Source organism: Mustela nigripes, chromosome 11 (genome assembly GCF_022355385.1).
Source record: "Mustela nigripes isolate SB6536 chromosome 11, MUSNIG.SB6536, whole genome shotgun sequence".
NCBI classification, from domain to species: domain Eukaryota; kingdom Metazoa; phylum Chordata; class Mammalia; order Carnivora; family Mustelidae; genus Mustela; species Mustela nigripes.
This window is the reverse complement of record NC_081567.1, coordinates 26,926,764-26,948,818: the sequence shown is the minus strand read 5'-3', so window position 1 is coordinate 26,948,818 and position 22,055 is coordinate 26,926,764. Positions and strand designations below refer to the sequence as shown.

General features: G+C 45.6%; 2 protein-coding genes across 7 annotated transcripts in view; both read right to left on the bottom strand.

The window, feature by feature from the left end:
• Positions 1 to 7,404, bottom strand: part of MYH11 (myosin heavy chain 11) — a 110,465-nt gene extending 103,061 nt beyond the window's left edge. For 2 of the 5 annotated variants that reach the window (XM_059415256.1, XM_059415257.1), the window contains exon 1: positions 3,157 to 3,268. The gene's annotated coding sequence lies outside the window, so the exon portion shown is untranslated. Of the gene's footprint in view, positions 1 to 3,156; positions 3,269 to 7,320 lie in introns of those variants that run through there. The other 3 variants (XM_059415254.1, XM_059415253.1, XM_059415255.1) reach the window with 3 other exon arrangements.
• Positions 7,405 to 13,337: 5,933 nt separating this feature from the next.
• The window catches only part of CEP20 (centrosomal protein 20), a 19,337-nt gene continuing 10,619 nt past the window's right edge, over positions 13,338 to 22,055 (bottom strand). Inside the window, exons 4-5 of one of the 2 annotated variants that reach the window (XM_059415251.1) lie at positions 20,197 to 20,333; positions 13,338 to 15,104 (exon numbers count right to left, since the gene is read on the bottom strand). In XM_059415251.1, the coding sequence (XP_059271234.1) occupies positions 15,028 to 15,104; positions 20,197 to 20,333 (214 nt within the window). In that variant the 3' untranslated portion in view covers positions 13,338 to 15,027. The remainder of the gene's footprint in view (positions 15,105 to 20,196; positions 20,334 to 22,055) is intronic. The other variant, XM_059415252.1, reaches the window with a different exon arrangement.

Sequence of the window (22,055 nt, the reverse complement as noted above, 5' to 3'; positions counted from 1 at the left end):
CTGCTCAACAGGGAGCCTATTTCCCCCTCTCTCTCTGCCTGTTTCTGCTACTTATGATCTCTGTCTATCAAATAAATAAATAAAATCTTTAAAAAAAAAAAAGGCAGCTGGCAAAATCAGAGGAGTGGTCAGGGAGCAGGATCCCAGTGAGAGGGTTCTCCTCGTGCTGCATGGAAACAAAACCTGGTCTCCTGCTCCTGGCTGCAGCCCTTCATTTCAAGCAGGGGTTTTCAACCTCAGCGCTGGGGACATTGGGCATTGAGCATTCTTTGGTGGGGGATGGGGCTGTCTTTGTGCATTAGAGGACGTTCTCAGCATCCTTGTTCTCTACCTGCTACAGACCAGCAGCCCCTCCTCCTACCCGCTGTGGCAGCCAAAACGCCTCTAGACATCGCCAGATGCTCGAAACTGTCCCCAGTGCGAATCACCGCTCAAGAGCAAACACAGGGGTTCTCTTAGGAAGACCAGGAAAGCTGAGGACCGTCGCTCCGTCATCCACACCAGCTTGGAAGGCCAAGTGCAGAAGGTCACACAGGTGAAATGAAGACATGAGTCAGACAAGAGACAGACTCGCCGAGAGCTGAGCCTCCAGGAGATTCCTCCGTCCCCCACCGACCCCTCCTCCCACGCTCGGCATCGGCTTCAGGGTGAGAAAGGTCACCCAGGGTAGTGCTGCGGAAGACTGATGGACCCTCAGTTGGGTTCATTCGTCAAGGGCTGCTCTCAAGCCTTTCGATAAGAACAAAGGACTCTCGTGCTCTGCGTCAGCAACATCCAGCACAGCTGCGTGTGTCCGGCGTGGACACAGCCCCAACTTCCCTGCCAGCCTCACACAGTTTCATTCTCTGAGCTCCAACAAGCTGTCGGCTAGCCTCTGCGACACCACCAGGTTACAAGTCCCAGTTCTGCTACGCATTCGCTGGGTGACTCTGGGCAAGTCCCCCTGCCTCTCTGAGCCTTGCCTTTTTCATGTGGGGGAAGGGGGAAGAGGAGGCTGGCCTGACACTCACATTTTAGGATATCCGTGGATACCAAAGGGTTGAAATTGGACCCATGAAGACTGTCCAGGGGCTCTCGTGGGTTCTCATGTCGGCTTTATTTTCCCCAGGGGAACGCGGGGGTAAAAGATCTTGCCCTTTCTGTTTCCGCACCAATGAAAAAGGAGTAAAATACCCCAGGGCCCAAATCGTATAGGATTTGCACATCACCACGCCTGCTTAACAGCTTCCCTGAAGATTTCATTGCCCAGCCGCGGCTCGGGAGCTGGGACCAGAGACACAAACCTAAATGTCCCCGGGGCCAGAGGGGCAATGTAGAGTGACCCAGGCTCCAGGTGGCTCAGCTCCTTCACTCCAGGCGGGGTCACCTGGTGAGAATGTGGCCCTGCACGGCCAGATGGCCAACAGACCCACAAGTCTGAGTTTAGGTACGAAAGCGCCATCCCCTCAAGTTAAAACAAACACTGCCCCTTTCACACAGACAAAACAATGTCCTCTGAGTCCATCTAGGACATAAGCCACCTGCCGGAAGGACCTCTGCATCAGAGAAATGAGGTCTGGCTCAGGTGTGAGAGGAGCTCGAAAGTAGGAGCAAAAGGAAGTAGAAGTGGGACCAGGCTCCCTCAACACACCAGTGTTCCCAGCCTCAAGCTGTCCCCACAAGGCCACTGGGCTCTACCTCTGTTACTAATAATAGCCACCATCATTACTGGGCCCCTTCTTTTCATGGGGTATGGGGTTGGGCCATCTATTACTATTATTATTAATTTTTTAAGAAGTTTTAAAAAAATTTTTCTTTATTTGACAGAGAGAGAGAGAGAGAGTACCCAGCAGAGGGAGCAGGAGAGGGAGCAGCAGACTCCCCACTGAGCAGGGAGCCCTACACAGGGCTCCATCCCCCCAAAGGCAGCCGCTTCACCAAGTGAGCCGCCCAGGCACCCTGGGGTGGGGCCTTTATTAAATACACCAGCTCACAGTGTGTCCTAAGTGTCCGGCAAGGTAAGCATCATTTATTATTCCTTTAATATTACAGAGATCCTGGAAAGTAAACTACATTAAAGGTCTTCACTGGTAAAAGCTGGAGCCAGGATTTAAATCCGGATCTGCCTGACACCCAATCTACTCTTAGCAGAAAAGCTCTTCCTTGCGCCTGGCCTGTCCCCCACGCCACACCCCCCCATCACATCCCCTACCCCTGGAGGGTCCCAAGGCAACCCGTCCTCACCGTAACAGAAAAAAGATGGGCAATGAAACTATCAGCTCTGTCTTGCTTTCAACATCTAACTCATTTAGATACTGTGTTTAAAGTCACTCCGAAGGAAGTGTTTTAGTTCAGAGAGCAAACTCCTTTTTCTCCCCTAGGGAGAGAAACTGAGTGAGCAGGAGACATCGTAGCTCCTATGCAGAACAATTTTGGGATAGAGAGAACCGGTCATTTCTGGCCCTAACAGCCCCATTGTACTTTGTAGCTTACAGTCCTGGCATAACGCAGCTTACAGTAAATGGACAGTCTCAAATGGGACACACATTTCTCAATATCTATCTATTTTAAATGTGCCTGCCGGAGCGCCCGGATGGCTTGGCCACTGAAGCATCCGGCTCTTGATTTCGGCTTCAGGTCACGATCTCAGGGTCGTGAGATCGAGCCCGGTGTTGGGCTCAGCGCTGGGCATAGAGCCTACTTAAGATTCTCTCTTCCTTCCCCTCATCCTCTCCCTGCCCTCTCTCTCCTTCTGTCCTGCTGCCTCCTCTCCCACCACACTCGCTCTCTCTCAAAAAAATAAAAATAAATGTGCATACCCTTTGACTGAGCCATTGAATTGCTGGGAATTTATCTGATAAACTCATGTAATTAGACAAAAATAGATACAAGGATGGTCCCTGAAGCACTCTTCAGAGAAGTGATGGCAAGCAGCTGGTCATGTTTCCATCAGGGCTTGTTTCCGTAAGAAGCTAGACTTTCAAACAATAGAGTATTATGCAGCTGATTTTTTAAAATGCCAAAACAGGCTAATACAGAAAGAGGCAGGAGATCTAGGATTAACTGAAAAAAAAAAAAAAAAAAAAAAAGGTCTAATTTCCAGAATGCCAATATTTGTGTAACAAAAGGAAATTTGAGATAGAAAGGTTCTCAAAAGATCTATGAGACTACACTAACCTTGATCACTTCAGGGGATGAGAAGGGCGTTCGACCTGGAGCCTGGGGCATGGCAATCGCCACCCCAGAGGTCTCAAAGGTTGACCCTTTTGAGATTCTGTATCATCTGCTGCAGACTTTGCTGGTCCGGCGGCGTTAAGGAAGGAATGGGAAGTGGCAAGTTCAAGGCTGCGTGAGTGAGCAAGGGGCAGGTCCTGCTGCCCTTTCCTGGGGACTTTTGATGAGGGCTTTCCCTTCCAAGCTGCTTATTAACTGACTCAAATCCAAGGTAAGAACAACAGGCACTCTTAGAAAATTTCCTTCAAATCCTTACATGGCCTTCTTCAGACTCAGCCTTTCCTCTGATGTGTGGCCATGGTTAAACTCTTTACAGGTCAGGGGTGGAGGGCAGAGACCCCGGGGAGCAAAAGAACCCTTATAAAAGTCAGACAGGGTTTCGTTCACAGGGGAGCACCTCAAGGAGGCCATCTCGACCCTACACAAATCACAAATGGGGGCGCCTGGGTGGTTCAGTGGGTTAAAGCCTCTGCCTTCGGCTCAGGTCATGATCTCAGGGTCCTGGGATCGAGTCCCGCATCGGGTTCTCTGCTCAGCAGGGAGCCTGCTTCCTCCTCTCTCTCTCTCTCTCTCTCTCTCTCCTCTCTCTCTGCCTGCCTCTCTGCCTGCTTGTGATGTCTGTCGAATAAATAAATAAATAATCTTTTTAAAAAAAATCACAAATGGGCCAAGAGCACTGGAATGTGCGATGTTCTTGGCACAGTTGAGGAAGTGTGGCCATATTGAAGCAGAAGATTCTAGCAAACCACCTTTGGGGCAAACAGGATTTAGGGAGACATGATCCAAAAGGAAAATCAGGGACAAGTTTCTCCTTTACAGAAAGGCCACAGCAGAGACAGGCATTCTGGTTCTGCCAAGTACCAGCTCTCCCACATTAAGCAAAACCCTTAAGGTCTCTGGTCAGGTGCATTATAAGTAACTGTCCACTGAAGTTGACCAGGGACCAGGCACTATGTTAAAGCCTTTATTGGCATTATTCCACTTAATCCTCCCAACAGGGTAATCCCTTGGGCTCTAGAGTTAGAAAGGCCTAGATCTGCAGAATCCGTTCCTGCTCATCAGTCAGGCAAGCTATCTGGAGCAAGTTATTCAGAGCACGAAAGTAAAAAGTGGCCAATAATAATGTCTCCTCCAAAGGGTTGTTGTAAAGCCAGTAAAATGATGCCAGTGAAGAGCTTAGCAGGTCGGCTGGCAAAAGTGCTCATTAGCTCTCCCCCCACCCCATTTTTCAGATGGGAAAACTGAGATTTGCCAACGCGAGTGATTTCTAAATTTGCTCATGACATTCTAGGATTCCAGGGGATTTAATACTGGACTTGGCTTTCCAGAAAAATCTGATGCCTATCTGATTTCAGAATTACATGGTTGTGCCTACAACAGAAAATCCACCTGTTTGGATCCGATGTTCTGCAGAAAGAAGAGACACATCGCGCCCCCTCCCAGAGCCCCCGCCGGAAAAAAAATAAAATTTTCAGGAAAGGTCATGTGAACACACAGCGAGAAGGCACCCTTCTTCAAACCAAGAATGGAATCGGCCGGTGCCTTGACATTGGACATCACAGCCTCCAGAGCTGGTCCTCTTTCCCCTTCCTTAAGATGACAGGTCCTCATCTGGCTAAGTGATTTAGTCAATGACGAGAGCCAGAGGCTGAGAAGGGGACTCAGGTCATCGGCAATTGACGAACAAGCAGGATTCTGAAGAGCTGGTTTGGCCAAATCTTCTAGAGCCAGAGCTCCGGGAAGAGGGAAGGGCAGATGCAGATGAGACAGTGCCAGAGGTAGACGGGGAGAAGGGGACAGAGGGGGACCTGCGTGTGAATGAAGGGACCGGACTGTGGAGTGTTAGAGGAATTCATCAACGCACTGGACAGGACGCCTCGTAGACTTTGTGAAGCCTTGGCGTTATGAACCCCCCGTGCAACAGAGTCTCACAAAGGTCATTAATTTTTTACAGAACAGAAATTCTGTTTTCTATTCCCACCTTGGAAAGCAGTAGCTGAAGAAATGTAAGTGCCCCCCCCCCAAAAAGTTCCTTAAATAAATAAAACCTGTAAATCAGAGAGGAGCAGGCAAAAGTCTTCCCTCTTCTGTCCCCAAGGCCTCCTTCTCCAGGCTCCCCAACTTGTTCCCAAATGGGCAGAACAAGAGCCAAGAAATCCCCAGAGTCTCGACCAACAAAGCTGCCATAGAACGCTAATTTGCAAGCGAGCTGGGGATGGCCTCGTGGAAAACACTACCATACATGGGCATGTTTGCCTCAATCTCGGCCCCTGGACAGAAAAGTAATGATAACAAACCCATAACAAATACCTTGTACGGAATAACACGTCTATTTCAGATGCGAAAATAAAAAAACACGGTGTGTACCAGGCGAGCCCTAGAAGCTTCTTGTGGGAAGCCCAGCTGGTTCATGGGTTGGACCCTCAGGATGGCAGCCCGGACGGCCCACCACCCCCACCCCTGGGGTGGGGGGACAAATAACACATTTTATTTTAAATTTACAAAAGGCCCATTTGTTTTCTTCAAAGAGAAGATGATAAAACCTTGCCTTCCTGGAAGCAGCTGGTCGCCCCTAGAAACCTAACTGCAAAAAGGGTTTTCGTAAAGACAAAAGATGGTGGGTTCAAGGCTATGCCTTTGGCATCAGACATACCCAGGAACGGGCTCCACCGCTTACAAACTGTGTGACGCCGGACAAGTTACTGAACCTCTCTGAGTCCCAGCTGTCTTTTTACGAAATGGGCATCATGAGCCTCCTTTAAAAGATTGTTGTGGTGATTCAGGAGCTAAATTACATCAAACATGGCTACAGTGCCTGGTACATAGGTATCCCACCAGGCTGGGTGGCTATCTCCCTGGAAACGCTCGGAAGAAAGAATTCCTTCCACAGAGATTCAACATCCTCTGTCACACACTGCCATCCATCTAATGCCTTTCAGTCCAGCATCTTTAAGAAAACAAAACCCATCCAGAAAGACCAAAGAAAACACAACTATGCACGTCGGCTGACTCACAGTCTGCCCACTTTCCCTTTGCCAAACCCTGGCCACTTTGCAATTTTATCAATCAGAATTTTATCAATCGGTTCTTAATACTGGAACTAAACACTCTCTGTCTTGGGTTTCTAAATACTTTCTCTGACTTCTTGATCAGCGTGGCTTTGAATGGTGCCTTTCCTCAAGCAGCAAAATCCCCACCAGCTCTCTGCGCAGGGAGGAAACTGCAACAGGTGCGCCCACTTTGTGGGACATTAAGAGCAACATTTGTATCAGCTGCTCTGCAGACCATCCCAGAACCTTCTTACTGAATCCACCTGCGGGTCATGGATGCAAATTGAGGCTCTGGCATCTGTCTGGGTATTTGAAGCCCCTGGGATTAGCCTGGATAAGACTTTTTTTTTTTTTTTACTTTAGAGTGAGGTGGTCTGGAAGAAAACTGGGCTGTAAGAAATACATTGGATCATAACCAGCCCTACCTCTCCAGGGATATCAACAAGCACATCCTTTAAATGGTGAAAAACACTCCTCTTTCTGCAGAGCAACTGCCCATGTGTTTTTGACTCATTTAACACATTCTCAACAGAACTAGCCTTGCTTCCGAATACACCTGGAGCATTACTTTGCACACCTCTGTGCCTGGAAGCGACTTTTCAGTGAAGTTCATTTGCGTTTTATCTGTGCCTAAAATCAAAGTTAGAAGCTTAGGAAGTTGGTCCTCTGAGGCTGTAAGGGGTCACATCTCCCAGATTTGCCTTTTAAGAACAGTATAGGACGCCTCTTTTTTTTTTTTTTTTTTTTTTTTTGTTTGTTTTTTGTTTCTGGAGATTCAAGTGTAACTGGAGGTGGGCCTGGGCATTTGTCTTTAGAAAGGACCCCCCAGGAGGTATTTATCATTGACAACCTTGGGAGATGCTGGTTTGAGGAAAACCTAGGCTGGCTGGGGCAGAGAAATGAACATTGGGAATCCCTCCTTCCTCCCCATAGTCCTGGAGAGGACGACAACCAAAACACCTCGCGGCTCCCCAGCCCTTGTAGGATGGATGCCCCGTGGGACCCTCAAACCCCCTACCCCATTGACCCACCCCCACCCCAGGACCACCCTACTTACAGATCTCCCAACTGGGGGGACAGCGGAGAAGAAACTGGGTGGAGAGCTCAGATCTGGCACACCTCCCAGGCAGGGGAGTCCAAATCTCCCGGTTGGCCCGGGACGCCTCTCTTTATAGACCCGGAGCTGCCCGCGGGAGGGAGAGGGGAGGCGGCCCGGGGGCAGTGGGAGGGAGGGTCCCATGCTGCTCCCTCCGCAGCGCCCCCTGCAGGGCCCGGGAAGAGCGGCTTCAGTGCGGGCCCTAGGGCGCACCTGCGGCTGCGCGGGGAGAGGGGCGCACGCGGAGCGGGAGCGCTGGGGGCTGCGGAGCTCGCGGCTGAAGGCTTCGGGGCAGGTGTCTCACCCGCCTTCCCTGCTCTGGGACAGTCACCGAGACTCTGCTTCCCAGAGGAAGGGGGCGAGCGGCCAGCGTCTACAGGGGATGCTTGAGAATGGCTTGGCCCGGTCAGGAGCACGGCGCGGATTTTAACCGCTTCCTCCCCACGGAGCGGGTGGGCGGGGGGGTGGTGAATTGCCACCTCGCCGCCCGGCTCCTGATTTTATTTGCCTCCCACTGGCTGGATACGGGGTTGGCCGTGCTGCGTGAAGCGTAAAGAAAGGGGATTTTTTGAACTTTGCAAAGTGCGAGGCAGGAGCCCCCGAGTGCTGGGAATTGTTCGGGAAAGGGAACTTTTTATTTTTCCCAATTTGCCATCCCCACCTCCACCCACAAGCAAAAGATGAAAATAAAAAGAAAAGAAGAAACAAAAAAAACAACAAAAAAAAAAACGCTGCTGTGATTTCAGGCTTCCATTCCATGGGCCTTTCGCTGAGTGCCTGACCTCGGGCAAGTCATTTCCTTGCGCTGAGCCTTAGTGTCCGCAGCTTAAAAAAAAAAAAAAAAAAAGTACGGATGCGTGTGTTGGGGAGGGTACATTTATGTAATTTGCATGGTGCATGTCAGGATCCAAATAAAATGGGTGGGACCCCGCCCTTGCAAGTCCCCAAACTTTCCTCCCCCGCCCACAAAATTCTTGCAAATGAAGAAGCTGCTTAAAACTTGACTTAAAGCTTAGCACCCCTCTCTCCCCTCCTCCCCCGGCATCTGTCTGTCTTATTTGTCCGTCTGTCTCTCTCTCCCGTATGTCTGACTCAAATCCATCATGCTTTCTGTCTTGCGGCCACTCTGTATGTCACTGTGTCCATCACTGTCTCTCTCTGTCTCTGGCACCTGTGTCTCTCCAGCACGTCTCCCTCCGTCTCTGGCCCTTGCCTCTGGCTCCCGATCTCCGGCTGGGTCTCTCCCTGGCTCTCGGTCTTCTCCCTGGTCTCCGCTGCCCGCACGCACACAGGCCATAAAAGGAAGCCCAGGCGGTGGGCTGGCCCCGCGCCAGGCCGGGGACCCGCGCACCCCGCTCCCCGCCCCGCACGGGCTCAGGCTTCCCGGGCCGGTCCTCCCTCCCGGGGCGCGGCGGGGGGCGCAGGGCGGGCGACAACCCAAAAAGGACAGGCGCGGGCTCCTTCCTGCAGGAATTCCCAGCGCCGCATACCAGCCCGGGGCTGCCCGCTCCCCCTGACTAAATATGGTGCGGAGCGGCCTCCCGGCGCGGCGGGCGCGGGGGAGGGGGCCCTGCCTCCCACGGCCGCGACAGGGACAGCCCCTCAGGCCCACGCGAGCTCCAGCTACTCCCGGTGGCCAGAGGGTTTGGGGTGAGGGTTAGGGGCCGTGGGAAGACCCTTGCCAGGCTCTGTGCCCTTGGTCCCCAACCCCTCCCCTAGTAACCAGATCAGATTAGGTGGAGGGAGGGCGTGGGCCTGTGTTAATACCCCCATTTTGCAGGTGAGAAAACTGAGGTCCTAGAGGTGTGCAGAGATTTGCCCAGGCTCTCGCTGGGACTGGAGCCCATCACTGCCAGGATTTACTTCCAAAGAGTTGTTAAAGGGCTGAATCCTCTACGGTTGGTGGCCAGTGCAGCTTTTTAGCTGTTCTACCACAGGCCAGTCCTTAAAGGCTATGTGACTCAGTTTCCCTACCTGGATGTTTGTAAACAGTCGTTGAGATGATCCATGTAAAATGAACATATGGTTCTGTTATCTGGTAGTTGTTATTATTCTCGACAAACTTGAAACCCAGTAGGTTGGCACAGGCCTTGGGTGTGTGACCGTGAGTGAGAGCCTGTCCCTCCTGCAGGGTCCCCACCGCAGGGCTCAGCGTCTCAGACCCTCTTGATCACTTCCTCATGTTTCCAACGTCAGGCTCTCCTGCTTTCTCACCCCTGAAAACACGCAAGTGCCCTAAATCAGATCTGCCAGAGTTCAGCTGACTGCACAGCGTGGGGTGAAGATCTTCAGAAAATGATGGATAAGCGGCTTCTCCACGTGCCTTTTACTGTCTACACTGTAAAAGGAGTGGAAATTGCCCCTGCGTTGGCTGGTATGGACAGGGTGCGGAGCGGAGGGTGTGATGGAAAGGGAAGAGTGAAGTTGACCACCACCTTCCTGTCCTGGAACGAACCCAGAGCAGCCTGTCACAGTCGAACTTGCTGGCCTCAAAGTGAGAGCTGGCATCTTTACTGGAGACCTTAACACTGGTACTTCAAAGGGGTTTTGCATTTGATTCCTTAAAGAATTTGTTGGTAAATTTTAAAAGAGAATCCCTATAAGCAATTATTAATAAATGGAGGGCTTATTAAACAACAACAACACTGAATTTTTCTGCATTCTCTCTCCTCTTCCTTGTAACAACCCTAGGAAGCAAGTACTTAAAAAAAATTTTTTTCCCCATTTTGCTGTCAACAAACCAGGCTGGTGAACTAAGTGACAAGCCAATTAAGTAACAGGCTGGTGAATTAAGTAACTAGCATAGCTAATTAGTGCTGGAGTAGGAATTCCAACTCCCCATGTCTGATCGAGTCCATGTTAAGTAGATGGGAAGTTACGCTTGATCTTTGAGGCAACAGGCCAGAAGTCACAGGACAGTCGGTGTACTGAGACTCCGTCTTCTCGAAGAGGAAAGCAGATGGACAGAATCTTTACCTCAACTACCTTACTGGGTTGTTAAATATGACGATGCATGTGAAGGCCTTATATAAGGTATTTCATACCTTCCTGGTACATTCTACGCATGTTCAGGGACAGTATGTGTTCATAACAGTCATTCATTAAATATCTGTCCAATGCAGAAGCTCAGATGTTTGAATCTTCAAAAGCACATTGTTATAATGATGAAGTCAAATGCCTGTTTTATTTCTCATGGCTCAAAAAGCCAGTTATTTTAAGATCAAGGGGGGAAAGCATACTTTAAAAAAAAAAAGTGTTACTTCAAGAGCTGTCCAGTAAATTTCCTGGGCTTGTCTTCTTTGTGGGGTGCTGTGTAATGGGAGTTTCCATGAACTCATGAAACAAGACAGCAGAGGGGAAATTTCTCGCTTGGTCTTTCCCTCTTTATCGAATAGCTTTGTATTTGCTATTGGTTTCAAAAAGCTCCAAAATGTGATTCCCTCCAGTTTTTAATAATATCAGAGATTGGATCCAAAGATTATTTACTCCTGCATGTACTTCACAATCTCATTATTTAAAAAGTGTACCAGCACTCAAGTCCTCCAGCCCAAGAGTGGCACAGCACTGTGCCTTCTTGTGAATGGACATCATTCCTGGCCACAAGCCCAGCTCGCCTCTATCTCTTGCACAAAGCCCCTTCTGTTTCACTCGTGTTGGCTCCACACTTCTCCAGGACAAGACTGCATGGCAGACAGACCTGCAATGCTCTCTCTGCCATCACTTTCTGATTCTGGTGTCTTGGTAACTCCAGATTCTCTACCCTCCATTAGGAAGGGTCCTGAAGGGCGCCTGAGTGGTTCAGCGGGCTAAGCCTCTGTCTTTGGCTTGGGTCATGATCTCAGTTCAGGGTCCTGGGATCTACCTGCATCAGGCTCTCTGCTCAGCAGGGAGCCTGCTTCCCCCCTCCCTCTCTGCCTACTTATGATCTCTGTCTGTCAAATAAATAAATTAAATATATATATATATATATATATATATATATATATATATATATGGAAGAGTGGGTTCTAAAATTCTCAAAGTAGTTCTACGGTGTTTTACAGAACAAAACATGTTCTTCACATATGAACCAGCAAATCATACTCCTTAGGATTTACCCAAATGAGTTAAAAGCTTGAGTCCATGCTGAAGCCTGCACTTGGGATGTTTAAAGCAGCTCTATCCATAATTGTCAAACCTTGGGAGCAACCAAGCAGCTATTCAGCAGTGAAAGGACAATTTGATACACTAAGGTGGTGGAATATTCTTTGGTGCTGAAACAAACGAGCTTTCGAGCCATGAAAGGACATGGAGGCATCTTAGGTGCATATTACCAAGGGAAAGAAACCGGTCTGGAGAGACCACATCCTGTAGGATTCCAACTATATAACGTTCTGGGAAAGGCAGTTAGTTACAAGATCTATGGTTGCCAGGGATTGGGGGGCTGGAGGGATAAACGGAGAGAACTCAGGGATTTTAGGGCAGTGAAAATACTGCGTGGTACTAGAATGGTGGATGGCTGTCATCACTCATTTGTTCAGATGCACAGAACGAACAGCACCCAAAATGAACGCTGATGTGAACTATGGACTGTGATAATGTGTCCGCACAGGTCCACCCATTGGAACAAATGTGACGCTCCCTGCAGGGGTAGGGGTGTGGGGGCAGGAGTGACATGAGTGAGGGGAGTGGATATGAGGTATATAGAAACTCTCTATATATTATACTCAACTTTGCCGTGAACCTGAGCTTACTCTCAAAAGTAAAGTCTATTTTGGGGGGATGCCTGGGTGGCTCAGTCAGTTAAGCGTCTGCCTTCAAATAGGATCATGATCCCAAGGTCCTGGATTGAGCCTGCAGTAGGGCTCCCTGCTCAGCAGGGAGTCTGCTTCTCCCTCTGCCTTTTCCTTGCTCGATTTCTCTCTCTCTCAAAATCTTAAAAAAAAGTCAATTTTTCGTAAAAAGGTAGTTTCATCTTTCATTAAAAAAAAAAAAAGTGAACAAAGACCACACAACCCTTGCAGAATGGTTAACGAAAGTCAAATCCCAAGTGGCTGGGAAGCATTGTCTCAAATGCCTTTAAAGGCATATTCTCACAATGTTAATCCTTCATGTACACTTGGCTTTAGGTTAAAAGAACACATCAAGTCTTATATAATCATACAGACATGTGAGTCATACAACTGCGTTCTTGCACATCATTATAAAGCTATCAGTTTACTCTGTGCAAACATATATGCTAAGCTAAATTTATCATCTTCAAACGCCACCTCTGCTCCTGCTGGGTTTGTGGACTGCCCAAGTTTTGTTATTTCCACTTTTCCTAAACCTCTCTTCAGTCTCAATTCCGATCCTATTTTTCTGTATATCCACATCTCCTCCTAAAGCTTCTCCCTATTTCTGGAGGAGAACTTCTCCCAACAACCCCATGAAAAGCACCAGCAATGATGCACTGATTCAGTTTAGGAGGTAGAATCGTTATACTTGTCTTGTCTTCCCTCAGTTGTTTTTTTCTTTAATGTCTCAGCCAGTGCACCTTTTTCAATGACTGGCTTATAAAATTGACACCGTTCAAAAATCCTGAATATAAAAATTTCTAGAGCAGATTTTTCAACCTAAGGTCTTTTGTGGAAATCTCAAATCTCAAAAATCGGAGTGTGTTGAAAACAGGTTGTTTTCCTTTTTGCAAATATAAAAACATACTACTAAATATGCTTTTGTGAACACCTACGTGGCCCCCCAGGTTATAATACCGTTCCCCCCAGAGATGGGCATCATGAGGCTCCTGGATGAAAAGCGTCGCAGGGCGATGTGGCTGGTGCCCGCGGCGCGCGCCAGGGCAGGTTCTCCTACTTCCACCTCACTCCACATCCTCCAACTACTAGGCCGCGGGAGATCCTGAAGGCAGGCCTGGGGAGCCCCTCCCAACCTTCTTCCCGCCCTGGTGCCCAGCTCTTAATGAAAGAAGAGTCATAGGAACATCCTTTGCACAAAAAAGAGTTGCTTAATTGTTCTTTTATTAATACATTGAAAAGTATAAAAGTTGCCCAGGTTCAAACAAGTTACACAACAATGCATATAAACATGCTGTGAACGACATGGGACAATTCCGTTTAGTTTTGTATTGTGACGATTTTCTATCAGTAACCAAAATTATAAACTCCAGCATTTTTTCTTAATCTAGTCCTGCATGATTGTAATTCCTGAGGTAAACTTAGTGTCCACTGCCAACATCCTTGGATGTAAACCAAGTCCTCTGAAAAGAATTCAGACATTTATATTCCCACATACAATACAACAGGATTCCTAATTGTTACCAGATACTACAGATTTGATTTGAAAAATGGAAATGAGCCCCAAGAGTATATCTCTTCTGTAATCCTAGCTCATCAACAGGGCCTCTCAGAATCCTCTCACTTGCAAAGTATGGCTTAATGGGATTTCTTTAATAATTTTCTGCATTCAGATAAAAATTCTTGGTTCATCTGTAAGGACAGAACACTTTACCAACACCAAAGAGAAACTCAAAACTTTGAAAAGACAGCACTGAATCAACACCCTGAAGAGAAGGCCAATTTTGCCATCTACAGCCCTTTGCTCTTGCCCTGTGGAAAACATTCAAGCTCAATGTCATCGGTATGTGGGCACCTGTGCGGTTCTGTCGGATTATACTTTATGACTTTGGCCAACCAGGGCTATCATCACAGCTGTCCTCAGTGACATCAGTCTGCAGCCTCCACGTTATAAAAATGTCTTCATAAATATCAAAATAGCATTTTAGACATAGTACAGGAAGAGCTCTTACCATTTTTCTAACCATTTTTCTAACCCAAAAATAAAAAACTGACATGCAGTGAGTCCAGGTAAGCAGGGACTGGCTCTTCCGGAGCTCATTTTGTGATTGCACAACTGAGGGCCGCATGGAGGTTAAACAATGCCATCTTTTAAAAGGTGCTTTCTGGTATTTCTCCTAAACCCTGTCTCTTCATGCTTATTCCACATTCTTTATATAATAAAATAAACTCTTTGTTTGACTTACAGCAAAATTAAAAGAATTATTTCCCCCTCTACCTTTTAATTAAATCTTCCAGTAGAAGCCAAAATGGTCTAAGGAAAGAAAAAGCACATTGTTACCTAGTTTAAAAGTTCAGATTTGGATAGTAATTCAGATATTTAAACCAAATTATAAATGGTTATCTGAAAAACTGCTAATTGTAAACAAAAAACTGAACTTCACAGGAATTCATTTTATCAGGCTTTAACATTTTTTAAAACGTTTTTTTTAAAACACAAATGGATTTTTCTACAAATCCATGTAATTCCAGCCTGAAGGAAATTTCATGTAACCTTGTTAAAGAGCAGAACATATGGCTATAAAGACCTGAATTTTTTTTTTTTAAAGAATATAAGGGGTACTAAAAATTTCCTCCAGTTTTCACAAATTTAAAAACCTTCAAAATACCTTCTAAAAAAACAATGTATTTTCTTTCGAGTCAAATCTAGGAAGCTAGATGACGGAATTAGCTTTTATTCACAAATGTAGCAAAACAGGAAGGACTAAATGTTTTTGCAGAAACTCAAATTTCTACAAAGGACAAATATTAGTGGTGTATTTTGGTAATGTTGCGAGAGTAAATATGTTACTTGATACACACAATTTTAAGACAAAAGATGCCCCGAATGGAAATGTCATCTCTTCACTGCTTGAGAAACAAGATGATCTTTGATGTTAGTACTACTCCCCTTCTCCGTTCTTAGGTGGTCACCTGAAATGAACAGAAAACAATGTCAATACTTACCCCAAGTCAAAGTAGGCAGTGTGCAGGCGGAGCTGCATGTATTTTCAGATGTTATGTTTTTACTATTGTATGCGTTCTTTAGGTGGCCTAGGACAACATAAGAAACTCACCATTTTAAAAGCATTATTAAAGAAACCAGAAACATTTAGTACTGAAGATTCACCATCAAGTGTTTTTAAGGGAATAGAGAGCACTGCAGTGTAAACCCGTGTGTAAGCGGCAGTTACAAACTTCTCTTGCATGGTATGTAAGGAATGGAATCTGAAAGAACAGGGTGTTCAATTAACATTCTGAGGGATGCCAAACTTCTTCAACTAAAAAGAAAAAAACAAAGTACCAAAAAACCCACCTTCAAATAGCAGTGCCTCTCAGCAGCACCCTCTTATGGCAAGAAAACAAACTAGCAGCGTTTACATTTTCCTACCCACATCAGAAAATATCCAAGAAACTGTAGAAATCTTCTGCAGCCAAAGACACGAGAATAAAGCTCCATGAGAGTTCAGAAGCGACCAGAGCCCCTGGGACCACCCCCTGTGCTCTGGCAATCAAAGGGGTCCTAGGCACTTCTGCTCAATTTTTGTCATGGGGAGAAGGGGCAGAGGGCAGAAGTGCCCTGGATTTAAAGAACTGAATAGACTTAACATCCAAATGCAACAAAAATGCAAGGCAAAGACTAAATTCTAAAAAGCTGTGAAAAACTGAAAATATTTCCTAGATACTTTGACACGGGAAAAACCCATTTTTATGATTTTGATGACAGGAGAAAAAGAATACAGATTGAGACAGCTGTTAGAAACATGGATTTTAGCACCAAAAACGCAACCTGGATTTTCTAATTCTAAAGACAACCTAATTCTACACCCAGGCCTGCTAGTCCCCAGCGGCTGATCATCCTCACAAGGACTGGAGACTTTAGATCTGGATCACGGAGGACTGTCTCCCTCATTTTCAGGCAGCTTTGCTGGACAGAACAAAGTTAACAATATCCTGAGGCGACAGACATTTCAGGTTTTCTAGAAAAGCATTACTAAGAAGTATGTGATGCACACACTTCACCGACGTGCAGTAAAGTTGCAAAGCTAATTATTTTCTCTGTTAGATTTCTGGTCTTTCACTTACATTAAGAACCTGCTCCGTCTCCAGTGTTCAAGCACGGACATCAGCAGCCCTAATGAACTGGTCACATCCCAGAGGCGAGTGTGTCTACATAAACCCTGTTCCTGGTGCGCCTGGGTGGCTCAGTGCGTTAAGCCTCTGCCTTTGGCTCAGGTCATGATCCCAAGGTTCTGGGATCAAGCCCCGTATACGGCTCTCCACCCAACAGGGAGCCCTCTCTCTGCCTGCCTCTCTGCATACTTGTGATCTCCCTCTATGTCAAATAAATAAAAATCTTAAAAAAAAAAATTAAAATTAAAAAAAAAAAAAGTTTTTTCCTTCCAGCTCTTTGGGAGCTGTGACATGAGAGATCTTGTGTTGGCTTTTAGACTTGTGTTCACACACGGACAATTTCATCTGAGTGTGTTCTACCTCAGATGACCTTCTGTAGAGATCAGGTATTGTAATCTGAATTTTCATAACCTTCCCATGTTGTCAAATAAAACATGTTTCTATCAAACAGCAAGCTAGAATTGAAAAAGGAGATGCTGAAAGTAAATGCTGACATGTGTTACTGGGACAAAAATGCCATTCGTGGCTGCTAATTCTTCACAAATCTTTGCACAAAGAGTTCACCTTTATCAAGAAAATTTCAGATGGTCAAGAAAAATAATTTGCAAGATCCCTGTTCTCCTATTAGTTCAGCTGTCCTCACGTCCTCACCTCCTCACCGCATAGTCATTCGTCCTAACTCGTCCTCACCGAGCCTGCCACAGAGCTTTCCACAGAACACGAGCCCCAAGCTCAACGGACTTGGACCTCTCTGAGGGCTCTGAGGGCCCCAAAGCAGCTAGTGTGCCTCTCCCCTCCCCCCATGCTCTCCAGCCCCCCCATCTCCATGGTGTAAAGCTACCACCAGCTATTGTGACCCACGTCTCAAAAGAACAGAAATGGGTTAAGAAATACTCCGTGATGTGTACCTTTCTTATTAGTCAAGCGAAGTCAGAGAAAGGTAAACACCAATGACATCACTCATATGTGGAATTTAAGAAACAAAACAAATGAGCAAAGGAACAAAAAAGACAACCCAAAAAGACACTCTTGGGGCACCTGGGTGACTTCGTGGGTTGAGCCTCTGCCTTCGGCTCAGGTCGTGATCTTGGGGTCCTGGGACCGAGCCCTGCATCAGGCTCTCTGCTCGGTGGGGAGCCTGCTTCCCCCTCTCTCTCTGTCTGTCAAATAAATAAATAATATCTTAAAAAAAAAAAAAAAGACACTCTTTTTTTTTTTTTTTTAAAGATTTTATTTATTTAGTCAGAGAGAGAGAGCGAGAGTGAGCACAGGCAGACAGAGTGGCAGGCAGAGTCAGAGGGAGAAGCAGGCTCCCCGCGGAGCAAGGAGCCCGATGTGGGACTCGATCCCAGGACGCCGGGATCATGACCTGAGCTGAAAGCAGCTGCTCAACCAACTGAGCCACCCAGGCATCCCAAAAAAAGACACTCTTAACTCTAGAGAATACACTGATGGTTCCCACGTAACAGGGATTAAGGAAGAAGACACTTAAGGTGATGAGCACTGGGGTGTTGTATAGAAGCGTGGAATTACTGTATTGTACACCTGAAAATAAATCAAGAAGTAAAAACAAAAAGTTTAGGGGCGCCTGGGTGGCTCAGTGGGTTAAGCCTCTGCCTTCAGCTCAGGTCATGATCCCAGATTCCTAGGATTAAGCCCCGCATTGGGCTCTCTGCTCAGCAGGGAGCCTGCTTCTCCATCTCTCTCTGCCTGCCTCTCTGCCTACTTGTGAGCTCTGTCATATAAATAAATAAAATATTTTTTAAAAATAAAAAAATAAAAAGCTTACAAGCCAGAAAATTGATTGCTCAAGAGGTTATTTTTCCTTACAGGACTGAAAGTATCCATGTCATGGGTTTGCTGTCTTAGCCAGCGTTCACATGTACAACATCCCCTGGTGGCAATTAAACAGAGAAACTGGTATTATCATATATTCTTGGCATGTAAAGCCTTCTTGGAGGGGGATTAGACAACCTCTACTATGTTTTTTTAATACGCATACGCTGGGAACCACAACTGTACTTTTAGGCGTCCACACAAGAGAAATACTGCACGGACAAAGAAATAATTCTGTATTGCAATACAGTAATAGCAAAAACGTAAAAATATAAAAGTCCATCAATAAGGGATTAGCAGCAATACTATACAATACTACATAAAGTTAAGATCTACACATACTGACAAGACAAGGGAAAACAAACCCAATCTCAGGGTAACATGTCAAGTAGCGGTACATACAAATTTACATGCACAGAAATGACTCCGGAAGGAGGCCCCTGCCCCCAAGCTGCTAATAGGGACCTTCCACAGAAGAGAGGGAGATCAGGGAGTTAGGGAGAGACAAAAGGGAAGCGATTCAAGAGAATTTGATTTTTTTATTATTTGAACACTTACAGATTTTACTTGTCCCCTTGTGCATTTTGTTTCACTTTTTAAGTACTTGTCAAATTGTAGGCACTAATGACAGTTCCTTACCAAGCCTTGCAAAGGGAACTAGGAAAACTTCTTTACATTCTTTAAGTGGAGAAGTGTACAGGAATGGCCCTCAGAGGTCCTGATCCTGCGAGAACAGATCAGCCACACGCTTTACAGGACTCACTTAATATCTCAGTCCTGGTTTTCTCAACTGTAAAGTAAGGAGATGGGGTGATTTCTTTTTCAATGGTCCACGAGCTCAGCAGTCTAAGATACATAGATGAGTAACTCCGAGTGACATCAGAAATAACCCACAAAAGAGGTCACCTTGCTTCACAAACACTTTGTGTTCAGATCCTAGGAGATGCAGCAAATATTTAACGGAATTAATACTGCTCACAGCAGCTTACGATAACCTATGAAGGATAACTAGTATTTAGATGTTTCTTAGAAGGTTATTTCAACATTCAAGATTTTGATCTGTTCTCTCATCTGCTGCTTGAGGCCCACCTCTGACTGTCCTTAGAAAGAGACCAACTCTGCTGAGGTTGGAAAGAAAGAGCTATAAACCATTCAGTTCAGATGATCAAAGCGAGATCCTATTGTTGAAAGCACATTTAAAGAGTAAACATTCTGAAAGAAATAGGGGCTGTTCAAGAATCTTATCTGGAGGTACTTTTATATGGAATTTAAACCAACAGTATCCTAAAAAGACAAAGGATATAGACACTTGTGACGCCCCTATCTGTATTCAGCAATCTTGCCTTTCTTCAGTCTTAGAGGGGGGAAGAAAGTGATGATTTGGTAAAAATCCATTTATTGAGTATGCCAACGATCTAAATTGTTCCAAAGAATACAAATCTATATGAAAAAAATCGGGTTTTTTCCATGCTTTGGCACAGAAACAGTATCTAAAAATTTTGTCCAGTTATTCTCCCATCCCCTCAAGATTCCCTTTCCAAACACCATTTTGCTTTTTGGAGGATCAGTAACACAGACTTCAACCATATTAGATGTAAGTAGAATTAAACTATGACTCAAAATCTTGGGTAAAAACTATTTGTGAGAGGAAAAAAAAATTTTTTTAAAGGTTTTATTTATTTATTTGACAGAGAGAGAGCACACAAGGAGGCAGAGCAGCAGGCAGAGGGAGAGAAGCAGGGTCCCCACTGAGCAGAGCCCCACAGAGGCTCGATCCCAGGACCCCTAGGATCATAACCTGAGCCAAAGTTAGACGCTTAACTGACTGAGCCACCCAGGCACCCCAAGAGAAAAATATTAAGAAGAAAAAAACACTTGGGGTACCTGGATGGCTGTCAGTGGAGGATGGAACTTTTAATCTAGGGATTTTGAGTTTGAGCCCCATATTGGGTATGGACATGACTTAAAAATAAAATCTTTAAAAAAAATTTTAAAAACAAAAAAAAGAAAAAAAGAATTGCTAACAGTTAAATGATGAATCCCAGGAAATTCATACCCTTATGCTTTCTTCTGCTAGGTTGTTCGCCAAGATTTGGGTTTGAAGGCTGAAGTGAAGACCCTCTCAGAAATGGATTTTGGAGGTCATCCTTAGTTCCATCCAAGAAATGAGCTAAAATTCCATATAAAAGAGGTCTGTAGCAGGAAGAAAACCAAAATCAATTAAAACTGCAGATTTAAGAAAAGCTTAAAATCTCTCTTAAGGCAGCCTCTGCCTCCAAAAGGGCCAGGCAATTCTCCAGACTTGAAACAAGACACACAGTTACTATCCAAATCGCAAACTATTAATGCTTTTTAAAATTTAAGAGTACATTTAACTCAAAAAACAACTTAAAAACCCAGAGAACCTATGTTAAGAACTCAAACATCACCTAAACTGAAATACATCATCCACCCATCAATACAGAGGAATTCTGCCTTTCCAGTTTGGCGTGAGATTTCCCAGTGCCCAGCACGGTCTGATATACAACAAGGAGTCAGTGAACACTTACTGGATGCATAAATCTTTGCCTAAAGGTCGGATGTCCCCAAAACCAGACTGCCTGGGTTCAAATACTGGCTTCACCACTTGACCTCAACAAGATTTTTTTATGTCCCTGCCCTGATACGTATTTCTTCCCCTATAAATAAAGATAAGTGTACCCCTCACCTCCTAGGGTTGCTGTGGAGTAAATAAGTTAATAAATATCAACTTTTTAGAACTGTGTGTGGCATATATTAAATGGTATATAAATGTTAGCTATTCAGGAGTTAAGAACGACCTAATATTTAATAAGCTATTTTTAGGGAGGAAGGGCAGGTTTGGAAAAAAGAAAAAAAAAAAAAAGCGGTTTTTACAGTTTACGAAACAGTGTAACCTTTCTCCAGGTTATCCTTGTCTTGTGATCATCCCACCACAGCTCACGGAAGATATGCTAGAGATTCCTCCATAAGTAAACCAACTTTCTACTTGAACTCCAAGTCCTATATTCTTTTCATGACAATACTCTGCCTGGTGATCTCTATCAATACCCTGGCACACAGGGAAGCTACTTGCTAACAATGAGGAGAGGTACAACAGAAATGTTTTCATTTCTAATCTCACCACTGAAAATACAATTTCACTGATTTTTTTTTTTTTTTGAGCTATCTATTTACTAGCTGATGTGACAGTTTAAAGATTGACATTCCTTTCCCTTCAAAAGGTGGAGCCTAACTGCCCTCCCCTGGAGTGCAGGCTCAAGACACTTCTATGAACCAAATAAGGTATTAAGTGACAGCACTGTGCAGCTTCCAAGACTAGGTCATAAAGCACTGTATACTGTGGCTGCCTCTATGCCTTCTCTCTGGGCCCCTCACTCCGTGGGAAGTCAGCTGCCATGTCATGAGGACCCTCGAGCTGTCCCAGGGAAAGGTACACAGGCAAGGAATGGGGGCCTCCTGCAAGCAGCCAAGTGAGCGAGCCACATGGGAAAGAATCCTGCAGCCCCAGCCTGGCCTTCAGAGGAGGACCTTCCTGGCTACATAGTAACTGGGATCTCCTGAGAAACAGAGCCCCAGAACAGCCCACAGATTCCTGACCAACCACAGACAATAAATGATTGTTGTTTCAAGCCACCACATTCTGGGGCACTGGTTACGCAGCAATAACTGTTTGCATGCCAACTTCTCAGACCAGGAGGAAAGCAGGAAAGGAAGTTTCTCTATTTAAGATGCCTCAACTCTTAGGAAAGGAATATATCTTATACTGTACCTCTTATACCCAGGAATGTGATCTCCATCTTCTGTTTAATTTTTTTTTTTTTAAAGATTTTATTTATTTATTTGACAGACAGAGATCACAAGTAGGCAGAGAGGCAGGCAGAGAGAGAGAGAGAG